General features: G+C 39.2%; 3 protein-coding genes across 3 annotated transcripts in view; 1 reads left to right on the top strand and 2 right to left on the bottom strand.

Moving 5' to 3' along the window:
* The window catches only part of SPICE1 (spindle and centriole associated protein 1), a 46,846-nt gene extending 42,062 nt beyond the window's left edge, over positions 1–4,784 (bottom strand). The window contains exons 1-2 of the mRNA XM_049785849.1: positions 4,722–4,784; positions 102–200 (exon numbers count right to left, since the gene is read on the bottom strand). Coding sequence (XP_049641806.1) covers positions 102–200 — 99 coding nt within the window. The 5' untranslated portion in view covers positions 4,722–4,784. The remainder of the gene's footprint in view (positions 1–101; positions 201–4,721) is intronic.
* The window catches only part of USF3 (upstream transcription factor family member 3), an 869,396-nt gene that overhangs the window by 671,208 nt on the left and 177,824 nt on the right, over positions 1–20,364 (bottom strand). The gene's annotated exons all lie outside the window — the stretch shown is intronic.
* SIDT1 (SID1 transmembrane family member 1) overlaps positions 18,933–20,364 on the top strand; it is a 129,756-nt gene continuing 128,324 nt past the window's right edge. The window contains exon 1 of the mRNA XM_049785850.1: positions 18,933–19,389. Coding sequence (XP_049641807.1) covers positions 19,171–19,389 — 219 coding nt within the window. The 5' untranslated portion in view covers positions 18,933–19,170. The remainder of the gene's footprint in view (positions 19,390–20,364) is intronic.

The raw sequence follows: 20,364 nt of genomic DNA, 5'->3' as shown, positions 1-20,364 counted from the left end.
CCCATTCCACCATATTACATCTGACACTCTATTCAATGCACCATTCTCAACAATTTTTCATACACACTAATGTTTCATGCTTATTGCCCAATGGAACTTACATCCCATTCTTGTTTCACTGATGGTTTCTTCTTCTTTACTTTCATTGTTTTCTTTCCTCCTCCCCGAGCACCATAACGGTTCACTCTGACCAATGACATCTAAGAATAATAACCATAGTCCACTTTCAAAGTACAATAATAATAATAATAATAATAATAATAAAGCATCACCAGAAGGAACAAAGACATCCCTCAAAATAATTTTAAAGAACTTAATTAGAAACTAAACACAATAAAAGGGCAAAAAAAACTATCAAAATATTTTATTTCTTTACAATAAATAGAAAGTTGATAGTGATAATTATGATGAGTTCAAGTCAATATTTACATACATTTACTTAACAAAGAAATCAGGGTGTGTAGAAATTGTGACTTAAGTAGAGAGTTAGGGTGGTAATTATAAGAACTGTCATCTTTTATATGAGCTCACAATTAATAAAGAAAATGTCAGTTGAACCTAACAATATTAATGTAGGAAGAAACAGCAGAATTGATTCTTTTAAAAGCAAGCACTCTCAGGGGCCGGAGAGATAGTATTGAGGTAAGGTGTTTGCCTTGCATACAGAAGGTAGGTGGTTCGAATACTGGCATCCTATATGGTCCCCCGAACCTGCCATGAGTGATTTCTGAGCATAGAGTCAGGAGTAACCCCTGAGGCTGCTGGGTGTGACCCCCACACACAAAAAAAAGCAAGCACTCTAACATATGTGCTTACCTTAAAACAAAGGTGGTTAAAATTTTAGATACCTGGAGAGAGGGAAGGAGAAGGAGATATGGGAGAGAGAGCACAGTGGGCAAGGCACTAGCCTTGCACACTGGCTAGCTCAGGTTCAATCCCTGGCATCCTATATGGAACTGCCAGGAATGATCCCTAAATACAAGGCCAGAAGTAACCCCTGAGCACTGAGCATGGCCTCAAAAATCAAAAAATAAATGTGGCATATGTGCTCCCTGGGTCAAGGCCCCACAAGCACATGCCATCATCTCCCCTCTTGAGATGTGGACTTTCCTACTTTCAAGCTGGGTTGTGTACTGGGACTCTCTCCACCTTTGGAGAAGCCCACATTCTTTCTTGAGTACATTACTCTTTCCCTTCCTTTTTTTTTTTTTTTTTTTTTGAGCCAGACCCAGCGATGCTCAGGAGTTACTCATGACTCTGCACTCAGAAATGACTCCTGGCTCAGGGGACCATATGGGATGCCGGGAATCAAATCCATGTCCATCCTGGGTCAGCTGCGTGCATCCTGGGTCAGGCGTGTGCAAGGCAAATGCCCTACCGCTGTGCTATCACTCTGCCCCTAAACTTTGCCTTTCTTATCCTCTTCTTCAGTACCTTCAAATAAAGCATATTTTTATTTATTTTTACTTATTTTGGGGGGGCTTTTGGGGAGCCACACCCAGTGATGCTCAGGGATTACTCCTTGTTATGTACTCAGAAATCGCTCCTGGTTTGGGGGATCATATGGGATGCCAGGAGATTGAACCACAGACCATCCTAGGCTAGTGTGGGCAAGGAGATGTCTTACCCCTAGCGCCACTGCTCCAGCCCCTTTTATTTTAAAAAATGAAGATGACTCATGAATTAAGTAATTTCTGATATATTTTTCACAGTATAAGTGATGGTGATTATTTATACTACATTTTAGAATTTTAGGATGGGAATTGCCAAACCATGTTTTTTGGGTGGGGACCATACCCAGCAGTGTTCAGCAGAGCTTACTCCTGGCTCTGCACTCAAAAGAGGGCACTATATAGGGTTCCATGGATTGAATTCATGTTGGCTGAGTGCAAGGCAAGTGCCCTACTTCAGCCCTTTGGTCAACACTCTTTTTTTTTTTTTTTTTTTTGGTTTTTGGGTCACACCGGGCTGTGCTCAGGGGTTACTCCTGGCTGTCTGCTCAGAAATAGCTCCTGGCAGCCACGGGGGACCATATGGGACACCGGGATTTGAACCAACCACCTTTGGTCCATGCTTGCAACGCAAACACCACTGTGCTATCTCTCCGGGCCCTGGTCAACACTCTTAAGATAGTGAGACTAAATATACCAAATTAGAAAAGATTTCATATTCCCTAAACTGTAGGCAACAGAACCTTTAAAAAGTAACTTACGGGGGGCGGGGGGTGTGGATGTTCCTAGAAAAATAGTACCATTAAGGTGCAGCCAATCCTTGCTGGATTCCCTAGGACCCATAGTCCCCAAGAACCACTAGGATCCCCTGAAAAGGCCCCAGACCTCCTGAGTACCACTCGGGAGGTCCAAATATATAAAATAAATAAATAAATAAATAAAAAGGACCACACAATCCCTAGTCTAGAACACCTTTATATATCTCACTATAAAATTTTACCTGACCCTTTTACTCTAAATTATCTTAAAATACTCGATGTACTCTTGTAACAAAAAAGCAACTTTTTCTCAGAGTCTGCCCTTAAGCCTCTCCTGTGTGTCAATCATTTTCATTCTTTCAACATAATATAGAATTTCAGAATTTATAATTCACATACAAGATTAGTCACATATAAGTCAGAAGACAATATTTAAGTTTATTAGAGTAATATGATGATGATGATGACATTGACAGTTGAAGTAATAGCAGTAAAGAAAGCATTAGCTAATCATATTAATAACTCTAGAATCCAGGACAGAGAAGATCATCAACAGTGCAAAGTTTTCCTGTGACAATATCCATGTTAATTTTCAGGTGTGCAAAACTCCAGAAAACCCTATTTGGATGAACCCTATAAAAGCTCCTCTGGATGAGTAGATAGAGAAATTATGATACATCTACACAATAAAATACTACATGACATTTTATAAAAAATGAAGTCATGGGGCTGGAGAAATAAGCATGGAGAAAAGGTCTTGAATGCAGAAGGATGGTGGTTTGAATCCCAGCATCCCATATGGTCCTCCGAGCCTGCCAGGAGCTATTTCTGAGCGTAGAGCCAGGAGTAACCACTGAGTGCTGCAGGGTGTGACCCAAAAACCAAAAAAAAAAGACCTGGCTTGCATACAGAAGGACTGTGGTTCAAGATCCTGGCATCCTATATGGTCCCCCAAGCCTGCTAAGAGCGATTTCTGAGCATAGAGCCAGGAGTAACCCCTGAGCGCTGCCGGGTGTGATCCCCACTCCCCTCCCCAAAAAAACTGGAAATATCTACAACTAATAAATGGATAAATAAAACATGGTGCATCCACACAATGGAATGGTATTTGACTAAATAAAAAATAAAGTACAGATAACTACTAATAAAATAGATAAATCTTGATACTATTATCCTAAGAAAAAAGCCTGGCAACAAATGTCATATACTTCATTATTTCCTTAAATAAGATAATGCTTTTATAAGCAAAGCTATATATGTATAAAACAGATTAGTGCTTGCATGGTAGAAGAAATGGAAAGTGCTGCTAAAGGAAAAGCCCAATTGATCGTCCTAACCTATTATAAATGTCTTTTTGAGAGGGGGAGAGAATAGTCTGGGATGTGATAATGGTCATATGAGCCATAGCAATTTGAATATGTTCCAGGCCCCTAGAAGCCACAGAATTAGACGATTTCGCAAATCTTTTCTATCTAGTGAAAAACTGATCAGAGAAACAGCACTGGGATGGAGTGAGTACAGAAGTAAAGCCCCAGGCAGGTAGCCTGCGTCTAGCACTGAACCTCTCTGCTCCAGGCCCCTGTGTGGCACCCATCTTCTTCCGACCACAGAGGGAGAGAGACCAGAGAACCGTTTGCAAACACTGACCCATCAATCAATCCAACGAGGCATGAATCAATATATCATATTTCGCCAAACAACTGTTGCTATCTGGCCCTGTTTTTCGGCAATGCACTTTTTCTTTTTTATAGCTTTTTTAAAACTGAACGCTCCACTGGGGAAGGGAGAGAGAAGGAAGCGAGCCTGACATAATAAAACCTACCACAATTATTCAATAAAAGAAATAAAGTGGGGATCAAGTACAGTTCTCAACCCTTCATTTTCTTTCTCAAAACCACACAACCTATCTGATCTTGCCGCCCATCTCCAGAGGGATGCTGGACTCAGCTCATCCACTGCTCCTGCCTAGCTCGCTAGTTTTCAGGCCTTTTTGTTTGTTTCCAAATATATGTCAAAATTCTGAGATACTAAATTCTTGAAGGTATATATCGCCTCTCACATTTACCTCTTCACTTTCAAGTTAGTTCCAACCATTGTCTACACCTTTCCTAGAACTCCATTCAACTGAGCTTTCTCTCCTCCACCTGGATATCTCCCCTTCACTCCCCAAAACTCCTTCCAGAAGCTCTTCCAGACTAACTCTTTGCTCTCTATCCATGGACCCTCCCAGTGAGTCCCCAAACACTCTGGGGGATCCGGTCTCCAACTTGCTAGTCTATAAATTTCTTGCAAGCTAACAATTAGGATTCTCCTCCAACTCCTAGCTCAGTGCAGAAGTGCCCAAAAGTGCCGCGCACGCGCACTCGCGGGGTGGGTGCTCCTAACGGGAGTGAGCGCGTCCCCAGCACCTTCCGCGCGCGCTTTCCTCCACCCTGGGGCCCGGAGACAAAGAGGAGAGTGGGGACCCCAAAACTGTTCTTCCCGCTCGGCTCCTGCAGCTCCGTCACCGCACCTGCCTGGCGGCTTTCCTGACCGCTGCCTCCACCGCACTTTTAGAAAACTTCAGGATGCAGAAACCGCTCGACCCGCCACTGGGGAACGCTGCCCGCCGCTTCCGGGCTGTTGCCTGGGTTACCGAAACCCCGCCCCCAGTCCATTGCGTATTTCCGGTGGAGCCAGTGCGCAGGCGCCTCCCGAAACCTGGTTGAGGTTCTGGGGTTTATAAGGTTCTGCTTAGTTCATTCAAGCCTGAGTCCTCTCTGCATTGCATATCCGTATCCTTTCTCTTTCCTCGCATTTTTTCTTTTATTTATTTCTAAATCAGGTGTGTCATAGACAATCACACACACAAAGGTTTGAGGAGCTTAGCAGTAGAGCACCTGCCTTGCATGTTTGAGACTAGGATTCTCTGTGGTGGGTGGGTGGAAGGAAGGAAGAAGGAAGAAGGAAGGAAGGAAGGAAGGAAGGAAGGAAGGAAGGAAGGAAGGAAGGAAGGAAGGAAGGAAGGAAGGAAGGAAGGAAGGAAGGAAGGAAGGAGGGAGGGAGGGAGGGAGGGAGGGAGGGAGGGAGGGAGGGGAAAAAAGGAAAGAGAAGAGAGAAAAGAAGAGAGGAAGAAAAGAAGGGAAGATAGGAAAGAAAGGAGGAAGGGAGGGAAGGAGAAAGGGAGAAAGGAAGGAGGGAGGAAGGACGGAAGAAGGTGAAAGAAAGGAGAAATAAGGGGAGGAAAGAGAGAAAGGAACAAAGATAGAAACATGAAGGAAGGAAGGAAGCTTCCCTCGCATTTTACTAAGTAAATTTCTTTCACTATAAACTATCTGGCTTCACTAAAAAGAAATAAACAAATAAAAATAAAACCCCCTGTCTTGCATATCCTGGCTTTACCCTGAGATCCTTCTGCAGATCTCTGGATAAAGCTTTGTAGGGTTTTTAACATTACATACTTTATTATGAGTTCACCAAAGGAAACCTGTTGCCATACCGGTCGTCACATATATATCAGTTGCCTTTACCTCTTTATCCAAAAATGTCACCACCTACCAATGTGCCAGACGGTGCTAGATTCAAGTTTTTGGTTCTCAGGAAGGATGCTGAATAATAATAGCCTCTAACCATCAAAGCCAAAATTGAAGCTGACAGTCTCTAAGAATTCAGCATGCTAACTTGAGTCTAAGTTTAGAGGATCATTTGAATTATTCTGAAAAGCTGAGAGAGAACAAGGATGAGTAAGGAAAGGGTAGAATGTTCCTGCGGTGAGTCCTGCTTGTAAAAGTGTGTGTGGCAAGTGCAAAAGAAAAGAAGTCCACTGGCCAATCCTTCCAGCCCTCATCTCTATTGTCTATCAATGTCATTACACCGGCCCAGGATAGGAAGCTCACCACAAAGAGTGTTGAGTTCAGTTAGAGAAATAATAATTATTTATAATTTATAATTACACTGACAACTATCATGACAATGATAATGAGTGAGAGAAGTAGAATGCCTGCTGGAATACAGGCAGGGGGTAGGGAAGGAGGGAGATATGGGAATTGGTGGTGGGAAGGTGGCACTGGTGAAGGGGAGGGTGTTCTTTTTTATAACTGAAACCCAACTACAAACATGTTTGTAATCATGGTGCTTACATAAAGACATTATTTTTTTTATTAAAACAAAAGAAGTCCACTGGATATATAGAGGAGAAGAAGCTTAGTGTCAAGAAGACTGCCCTAACAGACTGGAATCGGGGCAGGTAACACTTCATAAACTATACTTAGGACTTCCCAGAACATTTCGCTTGAAATTAGGTTGATTGCTTCAATAAAAGAATTGTCTGTCGTCTCCGGAGTTTCTGCTGTTAAGACACATCGCTAGATCAGTAGATAGAAACTTAACACTTCTCTAGACGCAAAGAAATGTCACCTATACTCAATGGTCAATCAATGAAATCATCCTTTACAACTCTGCTTCTTTCTGAGTTGCTTTAAAACTTGACAAAACCCCAATCCTGGGCATCCCAGCATCATACTAAAGTAGCTCCTGAACACTTGCAACTAAAACTGGCAGAAGAAAATGCCCAATGATGCTGACTTTAACTTCATGATCACTAATTTAAAATGATGTTTTAAAGAGACCTGAAAATATTCTATATTCCCCTGCTTGGCTGATAGTTTTACTCTACTAGTTAACAACAGTCATACCTCTTCTACTCTTCTATATCTCCTCTTCCATATCCTCAGCAATGACTTTATTCTTATTTCATTGATATTGAACATTATGCATGACTAAGGCAAACTTCCATAAGTTCCCATCACTAATTTACTCTTTCAGCATCTTTTTCAATCCACAAATCTGCCTACTAGGAGATCAACAAAATATTAATGCAAGAACTATGAAAAACATACATAAGTTACAAAAAATAGTCAAAAGACTCAGTGAATAAATATTTTAAATAAATACTTATTTACTCAGTAAATAAATATTTTAAAAAGAAATTAGAGGGAAGATGTATTACATATAGAGTAAAATTAAGGTAATATAATTTATTTTAAATATTAAAAGCTTTTATTTTAACATTTTAAATATTAACAACTAGGCAGGTGTGTCAAAGGACTAGAGTACATGGTTTCCATGAAGGATGTCCAAGTTCAATTTCTACTTCTGCATAGCACCTCAGTGTAATGACCCCTAATCACCATATCTATTGTAGTCTCTGCATAGCCAATTATGCCCCCCAACAAAAGGCAAAAAATAAAAACATTACAAGCAATATGACAATGAGACATCTTTGGTGTGCTGAAAGGAAAAAATCTTAAGTGTACTGGAAAAAAGTATATTTCTATATCCTTCAAAAAGTTTTTAATAAGGAATAAAAAAGATTATTTCACACACAATGAGATCATTTACAACCAACAGAGTCTTATTATGAAAATTATTAAAGTAGTTATCTCAAACAGAAGGAAAAAAATGACATCAGAACTGAAAGCCTGAGTCCATACAATGAGAGCATTAGAAATAGCAGTAGAGGTTAATATATATCATTCTCATTGTTTAAATTTATTTTAAAGATAATTTGATATTTAAACAAATATAAAAATTATTTATGGGGTTCATAATATTTATAAAAATAAAATACATTCAATAAAAGCATCAGTGCCAGAGGAGAAAAATGTAAGTATATTATTGTAAGGTTCTCATATTACTATTAAAATGTTAAAATATTATTTGAAAGTAGATTGCTATAAATATATATACTATAAATATATATATACTTAAAACTGAATTTATTACTAAAATAATAAGAGTTCTATCTTTAAAAGAAGAAATTTATAAAAGGGATATTATAAGAGATTATAAGATATTTGATTAATCTAAAAATAAGTAAAAAGTTAAATAAACTGAAACCCAAACACAATCATGTATGTAATCAAGGTGTTTAAATAAAATATATTAAAAATTAAAAAAAAAGAAAAAAAGTTAAATAAACAATAGATATGGAAAATAAAAAACAATTGTCAGGATGATAGGCTCATATCAATTATATATCACATTAAAGGTAAATAGTTTAAAGATAACCAATTAAAAGGCAGAGATTTTTATAGGTTATTTTAAATTTCTTTTTTTGTTTGTTTTTTTTTGGGGGGGCCACACCAGGTGATGCTCAGGGGTTACTCCTGGCTATGCACTCAGACATTGCTCCTGGCTCAAGGGAGCATATGGGACACCCAGGGATTGAACCAAGGTTTGTCCTGGATCTGCCCGTGTAAGGTGAATGCCCTTCCGCTGTGCTATCGCTTCAGCCCCTAAAATTTTTACTGTAAGAAAAATCACATGTTAAATATAAAATAGCAGTAATTCTAAAATTCCAAAACTATATGTAATATATTTTATATGATGTATATACTAGTCAATGAAACTGGGTGGCTTACTAAAAGGGGTAAAGTTACATGCATGGTACCCCTTCATTAACAATAGTGCAAACCACTGTGTCAAAAAGAAAAGAGAGAAGTAAAATGCTTGCTCCAGAGGTAGGTGGAGGCAGGTGTGGGAGGGAAACTGGGGACATTGGTGGTAGGAATAGTAGTGTACATTCTATGACAGAAACTCAATTATCAACAATTTTGTATTCAGTGTGCTTAAATAAATTATTAAAAATAAAAAATAAAATAAAAAATCTGCAGTTTTTTTATTAAGATTATATTAAATTTATTTTAGAGCAAAGGACATTTTTAGGGATAATGAGTAGCATTATGGTATAGTAAAAGGATAGCTAACTCTAAAGGATATAATAATTATAAAAATGTATGCCTAATAAGAAAGCTTCAAAATAAAAAAAAAAGGGTCTAGAGCAATACCACAGTGGATAGGGCATTTGCCTTGCATGTGGCCAATCAGGGACTGATCCCCAGCATCCCATATGGACTCCTGAAGCCTACCAGGAGTAATTTCTGAGAGCAGCTGCCTGCGGCCCAAAAACAATACAATACAAAACAAAACACACAAAATAAAAAACCTACCACATCTGCAATTTGAAATAAAAATATACACAAATAAAGTCAGAGAGTTCAATGCCCCTACCTGAAAATTATAAGCCATACAATTGGTCAGAAAATTAGCAGCTATAATAGACATGAATAACACAACCATCTGGCATGATTGTTTGATGTTGAAAGATTAGTCATGATTTACAGGCTACTCTTTCAACACTACACTGGCTTCTCAAGTATATATACAATTTTCATCACTCTGGCTGATAATCTGAACCATTAAAATGTGTCAATAAATTCAAATGGATTTAAGCTATTTTGGTTAAATGATATATTACCTGCCCGCATAGTAATCAAATTAAGTCAACAGCATAATAAATTTTAGAAAGATCCCTCAAACTTTAAGGGAGAGAATCATATACTGTTAAATAGTATATTAATCAAATAAAAATCAAAACAAAAATAAAATGTCTTTTGAATTTAATGAAAATAAAAATCAAATTTATCAAATGTTGTATTATAAGACAGTACTTCAAAAGAAACATAGTGCTTAACACTTAAGAAAATAAGATCTCAAATCAATTTCCTCAGCTCCTATGTTTAGAAGCTGAAAAGAAGTGGAACTCAAAATAAGAAAAAAGGCAATAGTAAAGATAATTGTTCAATCAATAAAATAAATAAAAAGAAAGATGAAAGGGAAAACAACAAAGCTGGTATCTTTGAAGAGATTAATTAAATTTATAATCCCTTTAATAATATTGATCATATATACTTTAAATATCTACAATAATCAGGACTGAGAGAGATGATGTGTACCAAAAGTACCAAAAGATATTTTGTTTTGTTTTTCTAGACCTCACCTGAAGATACTGGACTTATTCATGGCTCTGTGCTCAAACATCACTTGTGGCAGTACTCAGGGGATGATATGGGATGCTAGGGATTGAACATACAAGGCAAGTGACTTACTCACTTTACTAATCTATCAAGAATAATATAATTTGGGGGGTGGGCCACACCCGGTGATAGCTAGGGGTTACTCCTAGCTAAGCGCTCATAAATCGCTCCTGGCTCGGGGGATCTATGGGACACAGGGGATTGAATCGAGGTTCTTCCTGGGTCAGCTGCATACAAGGCAAGCGCCCTACTCCTGCGATACCGCTCCTGTCCCAAGAATAATATATTTTAACAACTTTATATGAATAAATTTGACAACATAGATTTAAAAGGCACTTTAAAAAAACACAAATAATCGCCGGGCGGTGGCACTGGAGGTAAGGTGCCTGCCTTGCCTGCGCTAGCCTAGGACGGACCGCGGTTCGATCCCCCTGCGTCCCATATGGTCCCCCAAGAAGCCAGGAGCAACTTCTGAGCGCATAGCCAGGAGTAACCCCAGAGCGTCACATGGTGTGGCCCAAAAACCAAAAACCAAAAAACAAAAACAAAAACAAACAAAAAACCCACAAATAATCAACAGTTTCTCAAGAAGTACAATAATCTATATCTCTTAAAGAAACTAAAATTGCAGTTATATAAAAAAAATTCAATTATAGCACCTACCCACCGAAAAACAATAGACTTAGATTACTTAATTAGTAAAAGCTACCAAACATGTGGGGAAGAAGTAGTATAATTACAACAACAAAAATCTGTTTAAAAATTAAACGTGAGAGCGTCAGAAAGATAGTACAGTGGGTAGAGCACTTTCCTTTAATGTGACTGACCGAGGGAGAAAGGAAGAAAGAAAAAGTTCTAATGATAGTGTTTCTGAAGTATTCACTTAATTTCAGTTTTCCTCTTCTCTGCATGTGTTTAAGCTGAGAACTCCAGGGTCTTGGAGTGGGCAGTGGGGTTGGAAGAAGGCTGCCCCTGCACCCTCTGTATTTCTGAAAGCCCTGGACACCACAGTCACAGTCATGTCATTTCATCAGCCAACTCCATGACTCATTTTATTCTCAAAAGAAATGTAAGTCAATAAAGAAAATCATGGTCACAGACTCTTCCCAGGTAATCTGGTCTAGCATTACACTCTACGTACAGCCCAACTTTATGACTAAACTCAAAGAATAATGAGATATGAACCTTCTGAAGTGGAACCAGAATACAGACTGAAAACTCTGAGATTATTTTCTGAATGGAGATGGACTGAGTTTCCTCACACCATCCCAACACCAGAAAACCCTAGCAGGGGTCTCAAACTCAATTTACCTGGGAGCCGTAGGAGGCAAAGTCGGGGTGATCCTTGAGTGCAAAGTCAGTAGTAAGCCTTGAACATTGGGGGTATGACCCAAACAACTAAAACAAAACAAAACAAAACAAAACAAAACAAAAAAGAGATTCCTCTAGGGCAGGGCCCAAAATGTTGTCCGGAGGGCCGCAAATGGCCCGCAGGCCACAAGTTTGAGACCCCTGCCGGGGCCTACAGCCTCTACCCACACATACCATCTTCATGTGAGAAAAGCAGCCAGTCCAGCTCTTCTACCAAACTCCAAAAGAAAGGAATGTTAGCCAAATCTTTCCAGGCAGTCTGGTCCAAACTGATACCTCTGTGACATTCTCAGAATGTCTGGGAGGCAGTTTTCCTTTCCCTCATGAAACCGTAGCACACCACACCACACTCTACACCCTCTCAGAAATGGCCCAGACCTACCACTTAACATTATTGAACTGCAAAACCATCAGATTTGTTGCAGATATATAGATCCTGGACTGATCCACCAAGGGGATTTCCTTTCTAATTTCTCCAATTACTGTTCCTATGCAACACACACACACACACACACACACACACACACACACACACAAGCAAAAACAAAACAAAAACAAACTTGCCACACCAGCACCCCCCATTTTTTTAAATTTGATTTTGTTTTGTTTTCTTTTTTTTTTCTTTCTTCTTTTAAATTTAAATTCATAGCTTCTGCACAGGGGCTCATCCCAAATGTTTTTTTTATTTTCAACAGAACCATAGAACATGAATCAGTTTGTTCTACCTCATAAATTGAGGGAGAAAAAAAGTGGATGGTACCAGGGCAAGAGTCTCATGAACATTGAGTCAAAATTAAAAAAGAAAAAAAAAAAAAGAAAAAAAAGATTAGCCCTAAATACCCAACCCAAAGTCAGCGACAATAGAATCAAGAGACCAAACTGTAACAAGTTATACACAAAAGGGACTTGTTACACTGGCAGTCCAGGGAATTAAGGGTGGAGATAGGAGAAACATGCTGGGAATAGGGGCAGAAGGAGGTCAACACTGGTGGTGGGAATTGCCATAATTTATTGTCACTATGTACCTTAAATATAACTGTGTAAGACTTGTAATTCACATTGGTCTCATTAAAAATTATTTGTAAAAATTTGAAAGTACCTAAAAGCATAGTGTTACCTACCTTGTAATAAAGAGGACAAATAATGAAAAAAAAAAAAAAGAATTGTTATGTGGAGTATATAGGCTTTAATTTCTTCTCAATAGGACTTGACCTGGTACCTCAATTTCTTGCAATATGTTATCACATCTGTGTGCAGTAGATAATTACTAATTACTAATTCACATTAGTAATTAAATTTCTTAACATATGGTCTTTACCGGTAACATTCTATAGATATAACTATTTGTTTCTGGGAAGTTGATTATATGACCTTAAGGACTAGTGAGAGTACCATTCGTCAAGGGAACTCAAGGTTTTCTGAGAAGTTTTGCTAATTTTAACAAAGGATGCTATTGGTTCTTTTACTATTTCCAGAATTTTATCTGTAATAGTGGCAGTATAGTATTTTTAAGAAGAGGCAATCCTTTAAAGTTCTCTTATAGTAGTTTCAATAAATAATTTGCCTTGGTCCTTAGATATAATAGTTCATACTGGTAAAATTACCCCAGATTGGAATTACAAAATTAATCAAGCAATGTTTTAGATACTGAAAGGAAGTTTTAGTGACAAATAATTCAGCAAGGAAATGTTTCAACTTTGAAACTAGAAAGGAAAAAAATTCTATGGGGAATAGGAGAATAGGAGTCAGATGAAAATGTTTAGACTTTTTTTCTAGCCATCACTTTTATTTAGTTTTTATTTCATGTTATATTACTCATAAATAATATATGTCCCAAGATAAATCTCTTATTCACTGCTGGTGGAAATGCCGTCTAGGCCAACTTTTATGGAAAGTAGTATGGAGATTCCTCCAAAAACTGGAAATTGAGCTCCCATATGATCCAGCTATGCCACTCCTAGGGATATAACCTAGGAACATAAAAATACAATACAAAAATCCCTTCCTCACACCTATATTCATTGTCATGCTATTTACAATAGTCAGACTCTGGAAACAACCAATATGTCCTTTAACAGATGAATGGCTAAAGAAACTGTGGTACATATACACAATGGAATATTATGCAGCTGTCAGGAGAGATGAAGTCATGAAATTTTTCTATACATGGAATCTATTAAGCTGAGTGAAATAAGTCAGAGGGAGAGAGATAGATGCAGAATAGTCTCCCTCATCTATGAGTTTTAAGAAAAATAAAGAGTGGTGAGTGCAGTTAGAGAAATAAATACACTGAGAACTACCATAACAATGAGAATAAATGAGGGAAGTAGAAAGCCTGTCTAGAGTACAGATGGGTGTGGGATGGGGAGGAGGGAGATTTGGGACATTGGTGATGGGAATGTTGCACTGGTGAAGGAGGATATTCCTTATATGACTGAAACCCAACTACAATCATATTTATAATCAAGGTGTTTAAATAAAGTTATTAATAAAAATCTCATTTATCTTTATTGTTTATGTTTTTGGGCCACACCTGGCAATCATTAAGGATTTTGGCTCTGTACTCATGAACCATTCCTGGAGGTGCTCAGGAAACCATATGGAATGCTGAGGATCAAACCCAGGTCAGCTGCATCAAGGCCCTACTCATTGTACTATTCCTCTGGCCTCCTTTGTTGTCTTTTTAAGGTTTCCTCACTAATGTATATTTAAGACACTTGAAATTTGTCTTTTCCAAGATGAGTAGAGTAATGAAGGAATGCAACACACTAAGAAATAATCTTGTGAGACAAATGGACATCTAGAGATGAAAGGATTTCTGGGTAAAAAAACGAACCACAAGTTTTCCATTATTTTCTTTCCAAATTAGGGACTTAGTGTGGATTTTTATAATGACCTATTAACTCAGTTCAGAGATTTACCTCTTGAAGATTAGACAGTATCATGACTTGTTGGCTTTGGCTGCTTGCATGACAAAATGATCTGCTAGCTAATTTATTTAACTTTCATATTATCTCTATTTGCAAGCACCTCAATCCTTGCCATAGCCAACTCAACAAGAATAAATAAATTTAAATATTCCTTAATTTGTGCATTTTTATAAGATTTCTATCAGAGGGCAGAAACCCTTTATGTTTCTAATGAATCACCTACTATTACAGAAGCATATCTGCTATCTGGATACTTGTTTTAGTTATTTTTTATCTTAGACTAATTGTTAAGTTTCTAAGTGTGAGACATTCTGTCATCAAAAATACAGCAGACTTTTTCCTCAGAAAGAAATTATTTTTTAAAGGAAAGTTTTAATTAGTGATAGAATTAGAAATTAATTATCTCCATTTTCAATTTTGTAGTAACCCATCAGTAATCCATCAGTAAATACTAGGTAAGTATTCTTAGTGAGAATCTCTAATAAAACTGAACAAGTTATAATACATACCCTATTTGAAGTAAGAGAATCCCCTTCTGGTAGGGTGGCAGGATTCAAGGTGGTTCAGAAAAATAATAATAGTACTAGTAATTAATAGTAATAATAATGGGAATGGTAACATAATTTGGAGAGAGAAGCAAAAATGCATGAGATTAACCAATTGACCAAAAAGTATTGTATATATTACTTGAGGAACTATGACATCAAACAGGAAGCCTATAACTAATTCAGAAGGATCAATGAGTTTTACAACTCATTGTACAACTCCCTTTTTCCCAAGAGATGAGTAACTAGATTAAGAGAAAGTGCAACTGATGAAAAGTTGACATGATGAATAATCACAAGTTGATGAGATGAATTACTACAATGTCTGTAGTAATTGTAGAAATGTCTGGCCATACAAAATTATGATGATCATTGAGGATTGCACAAATTACCTGAGATGTTTGTACATATTTTGTTGTGGCTCACTAGAGATTGCAAGTTTATGCACTAAGAAATTGCTCCTGGCTTGGAGGACCATATGGGACGCTGAAGGATCAAACTTCTGTCCATCCTAGGCTAGTAATAACTGTGCAATCCTGTCCTTTGAGCTCCCTCCTTGACTTTGGCATTGCAGTTATTAAAAAACCTGGCACATTGATCATATTTTACTTTTCCTTTGCTTATTTGCTTTGGGAGCACATCCAGTAATACTAAAGGTTTTCTCCTGGTCCTGTGCTCAGAGATCATTTCTAGCAGGCTGGGGGAACCATATGTGCTGAATGCCAACGACCAAAATTTGTGTCATGGCACACAAGGCAAGCCCCCTACCTGCTGTACTATCACTTCAGCCCCTATTTTATTTTTTTAGTTATTAAAGTCAGAGTTACATAATAACAGTATTTAGCCATTTAAAAGTTTAAACTTTCTTTTTCTGTTTTTGTTTTGGGGCCACAACTGGTGAGTGGTGCTCAGGGCTAACTCCTAATTCTAATTCTGTGTTCAGAGCTCACTTCTGGCAGCTCTAGAGACCATAAGGTGCTGAAGATCAAACCCAGGTCAGCATGTGCAAGGATTTTTAATTTTATAAATATACATCTACATCCATTCTTTTCCACTTTTATTCTTACATCAAATCTGTGCTTAATTTCCTAAAGTTATTCAATAAATTTGAGCTAAAATCATAATTCGATCATAGTATTGAACACAGATTTTTTTTAAGGTTTTTAACTCTTCAGAGCAATATCAATCTGTAGGCCAACTATTGAAATGTTTCTAAACTGAGTGAGATGGAATGATTTATAACCTATCAGTCAATTTAGTCAACATAACTATCAGTCAATTATATATAAAAGGGTCTGTTCCAATTGCTTGTAATTTCATTGAAGATAAGGATAAAGTCTTGATGGATCACAGCCCATTTAAGATTCCTTCTGGACTGTTATGTGGAAGAATTAGAGTTATTACTATAACTGTAGAAGGTGGAACTTTCACTGACTGAGCAGAGAGAAGCGGATTTCATTTTAGAACATGAAATGTTTTCAGAGACATTTTACCTTTGAAGGTAAAATTTATTTTTTAATACTTTTGGTTCCACCCCTGTCAGTGCTCAAGGCTTATTCCTTTATTAAATTTTTTATTTATTTTTTACTTTTTTTAAAATTAATTTCTTTATTTTAGACACTGTGGTTTATGGAGTTGTTCATAATACAGTTTTTTTTTTTGTTTTTGTTTGTTTTAGGGCTACACTCGGTGATGCTCAGGGGTTACTCCTGGCAATGTGCTCAGAAATCGCTCCTGGCTTGGGGAACCATATGGAACACTGGGGGATCGAACTTTGGTCCTTCCTAGGTCAGCCGCATGCAAGACAAATGCCCTACTACTGAGCCACCACTCTGGTCCCATAATATAGTATTTCTGACATTCAATTCTTCAATACCAATTCCACCACTACTGTAACATTCCCTCCACCCTGGTCATCAGTTTCCCAACCTCTTGAAGCCTGCCTCTTGACAGATAGGATTAATTTACTTACTGTTTTGTACTAACATCTCATAGTCCATTCAAACCACTAGACCTTTTAGATTGCTTTGCTAGCTTTCATCCTGTCAATTTTCTCCTTCTCTGGATAGCTTGGTAGGTCTGAATCCAGGGTGTTGTTGTTGTTGCTTGTTTTGTTTTTGGTTCAGTTATGTCTGTTCCCTGTTTTGCTTCTCTGCATTGTACATATGCATGCCATCATCTAGTTCTTATCTTTCTTCTTCTGACATATTTTACTTAACATGACCCCTTCCAGTTCTATTCATAAAAAAGACAAGGTTTTATCTTCTTATTGTTTAGCTATACCTCATTTTCTTTATCCATTCATCTGTGCACTTGGGTTGAATGTTTTAGAAAGTAAATTTTGGCCCAAGAGATAGCAGAGCGGTAGGGTTTTTGCCTTGCAAGCAGCTGATCCAGGATGGACGGTGGCTCAAATTCCGGCATCCCATATGGTCCCCCATGCCTGCCAGGAGCGATTTCTTAGAGCAGAGCCAGGAGTAACCCCTGAGCACTGCCAGGTGTGACCCCCCCAAAGTAAATGAAAAGAGAATTTCAAGTGGAAACTGTACTAAAGAGCTGGAGCAATAGCACAGCTAGCAATGTATTTGCTTTGCACACAGCCAACCCGAGTTAGATCCCCTGGCATCCCATATGGTCTCCTGTGACTTTCAGGAGTATCGCCAGGTGTGGGCAACCCCACCCTGATAAAAATTTAAAAAACAAAACAAAAAAAAATGTCATTAGGAGGCATTGTCTAACTCAATCTTTCATCAGTACAGTATTTTTTATAAAACTGTATCAAATGCATTTTACTCATTTTTAAAAGAATATAAGGTGTTTCTTCAGACCTTAAAGAAGCAATAAGAAAAGACGGTACAATCAAGAAAACAACTACAGGGGGCAGAGCGGTGGCACAAGCGGTAAGGTGTTTGCCTTGGCTGCCCTAGCCTAGGACAGACTGTGGTTTGATCCCCGGGCGTTCCATATGGTCCCCCAAGCTAGGAGCAATTTCTGAGCGCATAGCAGGAATAACTTGTGAGCATCACCGGGTGTGGCCCAAAAACCAAAAACCAACTAACCAAGCAAACAAACAAAAAACCAAGTACACACTATATTTTTTCTAGTTTACAAATAAAATAAAAAATAGAGACCTCACTCATTACACCTTAATTGTGATTATTTGGGTTTCTCCAGGAATACCCCGATCGACTCTATTTGTCCTAAAATATTTACTTCCCTCCCTTACTTTTTGCCACAATATTTCCTTTTTACTGCTGGGCTGTGGTTTCTTCTTTGAAACCCCATCCAGAATCCTGAGATTGTCCAAAAACTGAGAAATAGACATTGCAGGGGTAAAGTAGGCATGAGGTGAGGGAAGAAAAAGATACTCTCTGTACCCAGTGCACCCCACCCCTCAAGATAAAAAAGAAAAAAGGGGGGGGGAAGTTCTCAGCATAAATCCAATTACTTTGAGTCACCTTTCACAACTTCCGGGACCAGACTTCAGGTCTGTTTGAAATGATTGTTTACCATATCTATTTATTTTTTTAATGACTGTACATCATCGCTTTTACATACACATATGGCAAGGAGAGGGAAAACGATGCCACGAAAACTCATTGGAAGGTAGGTGATAAGGAAATACAACAAGTCACTCCTCTAGGGAGGAGTTCTCTTCGTGAAGGGAAAGAAATGAGAGTAACAGGAGTGTCTGTCTGCAGGTAGCAAACTGGAAAAGCAAACTGGTCTTCCTCTTCCAAGAAAGGCTGTGCTGTTGTTTTCCATTTCTGGGCCCTTTTCAGGGTTTCTATGAAACCCCTGGCACCTTCTTCTCCCTTGCTCATCAGGTTGGCACTTCAAGGCTGATGGATATTTCTTTTTAATGCTCAGTTTTTTTTTTTCTTCCTTTTATTTATTTATTTATTTTTTTTCAGCTGGAAGAAGGAAACGAGAGATTGGAATTCTGGCTGGGCACGTTGGGAGGGGAGGGTTCTTCTCAAGAATGAGAAACTGATTTAGGACTTGGAGAGAGAGAGCAAAGAAAGCATCAACTCTCAGTCCCCATCTCCCCGCCGCCCCCTAACCCTAACCCGGACCACCCGCGGGGGACCAGGGACGCCTCTTCACTCTCGGATCCGCCCTCGGACTGTGCCTGGTCGGCTTTGACAACCGGCGGTGGAACCTTCGCTGGCACGTCGCGGACCTACCTACCTACCGGGGGGCTCTGGCCAGGACCCTGTTGGGGCTCACCCCGCGTCCGGGGCGCTGCATCCACCACCATGCAGAGCTGCCGAACACTCGCGCCTCTTTGCGCGCTGCTGCCCTGGCTCCTGCGGGTGGTGGCGACGGCTCCGAGCCCCCCAGGACCACCCTTGGAACGGCGCAGAGTCCCCCGCGACCCCGCCAGGGGTGCTGATTTCGACCGCGTTTACAGCGGGGTGGTGAACCTCAGCCTCGAGAATATCTACTCCTTCAACTACACCAGTCTGCCCGGACAGGTAAGACCTTGGCTCCCTTTGCACCATTGATCTCTCTCTCTCTCTCTCTCTCCCCTTTGCTCTTCTGCTCCTGGGAACCCCAGGGGTGCAGAGGCGACCTCAGCATCCACTGAACCCTTTAGTGCCATTTCCTCTTTTTAAAACCATCGCCCCTTGCTCGGGTGTACCGCATCCTCCAGTAGTGGCCCCCGGGGACAGGCACCTCGTTTTCACCTCGCCCAGCTGCTGTCCCTGTCCCTGCGTTTCTGGGCTTTGCTGAGATCCTGGTTTGGTGTTTGCTACTGCAGTAGGGTCCTGGCAACCCAGCTGGGCCCTTTTTTTTTTTTTTTTCCTAGAAAAGTCCTGATTTCTGGGGTTGCAGAAAGGGGTGGAGAGGCGTCTCCACTGCTCCTAATCTCTCCCAGGGAAGGGAACCTGGTTTTATTGGGGTGATTCATGTGGCCCTTCTATTTCCTAGCGGATGGGGAGGGATGGAGGGCCGCTCGCTCAGAAGCTAAAATGGAAAAAAAAAAAATGTGTGAGAATAGACGCCAGCTGCAGAGCCTCAGTGTATTCAGGAATCACCTCCTGCCTTTCCGTACCATTGTCACACGTTTGTATGCGCCTGAGCAGCCAGAATATCCGGCCCATGAGAATGGCACTACTGCCATCAGCTGATCGGTGGTGGTTTGGGTTTGAAATTTAAAAAATGGTAAAATGGGTGTATAAATTCTAAGTCTCTTTTCTGACCAGAATTAAGATGAGAGAAGAGGAAATAACTATTCCAATCATCATTCCTTTGACACATACACTCTGATTATATAATGTAAGAAAGCACATAGTTAGATTTCTCCCTCTCCACCCCGTCCAATAGAAACATAGTTTGAGGACAAGGCATGAGAATATTTGCCAGCGTATCTTCTTCTCATAGAAACATGTGTCTAAACCACTTGCTGTACCAGCCTTTTCTACTCCCTCAGGAAATTGTGGAACCAA

The sequence above is a fragment of the Suncus etruscus genome, chromosome 13 (genome assembly GCF_024139225.1).
Source record: "Suncus etruscus isolate mSunEtr1 chromosome 13, mSunEtr1.pri.cur, whole genome shotgun sequence".
Classification (NCBI taxonomy): domain Eukaryota; kingdom Metazoa; phylum Chordata; class Mammalia; order Eulipotyphla; family Soricidae; genus Suncus; species Suncus etruscus.
Note: the sequence above shows the minus strand (reverse complement) of the source record. Positions and strands in the feature narration are given on the sequence as shown.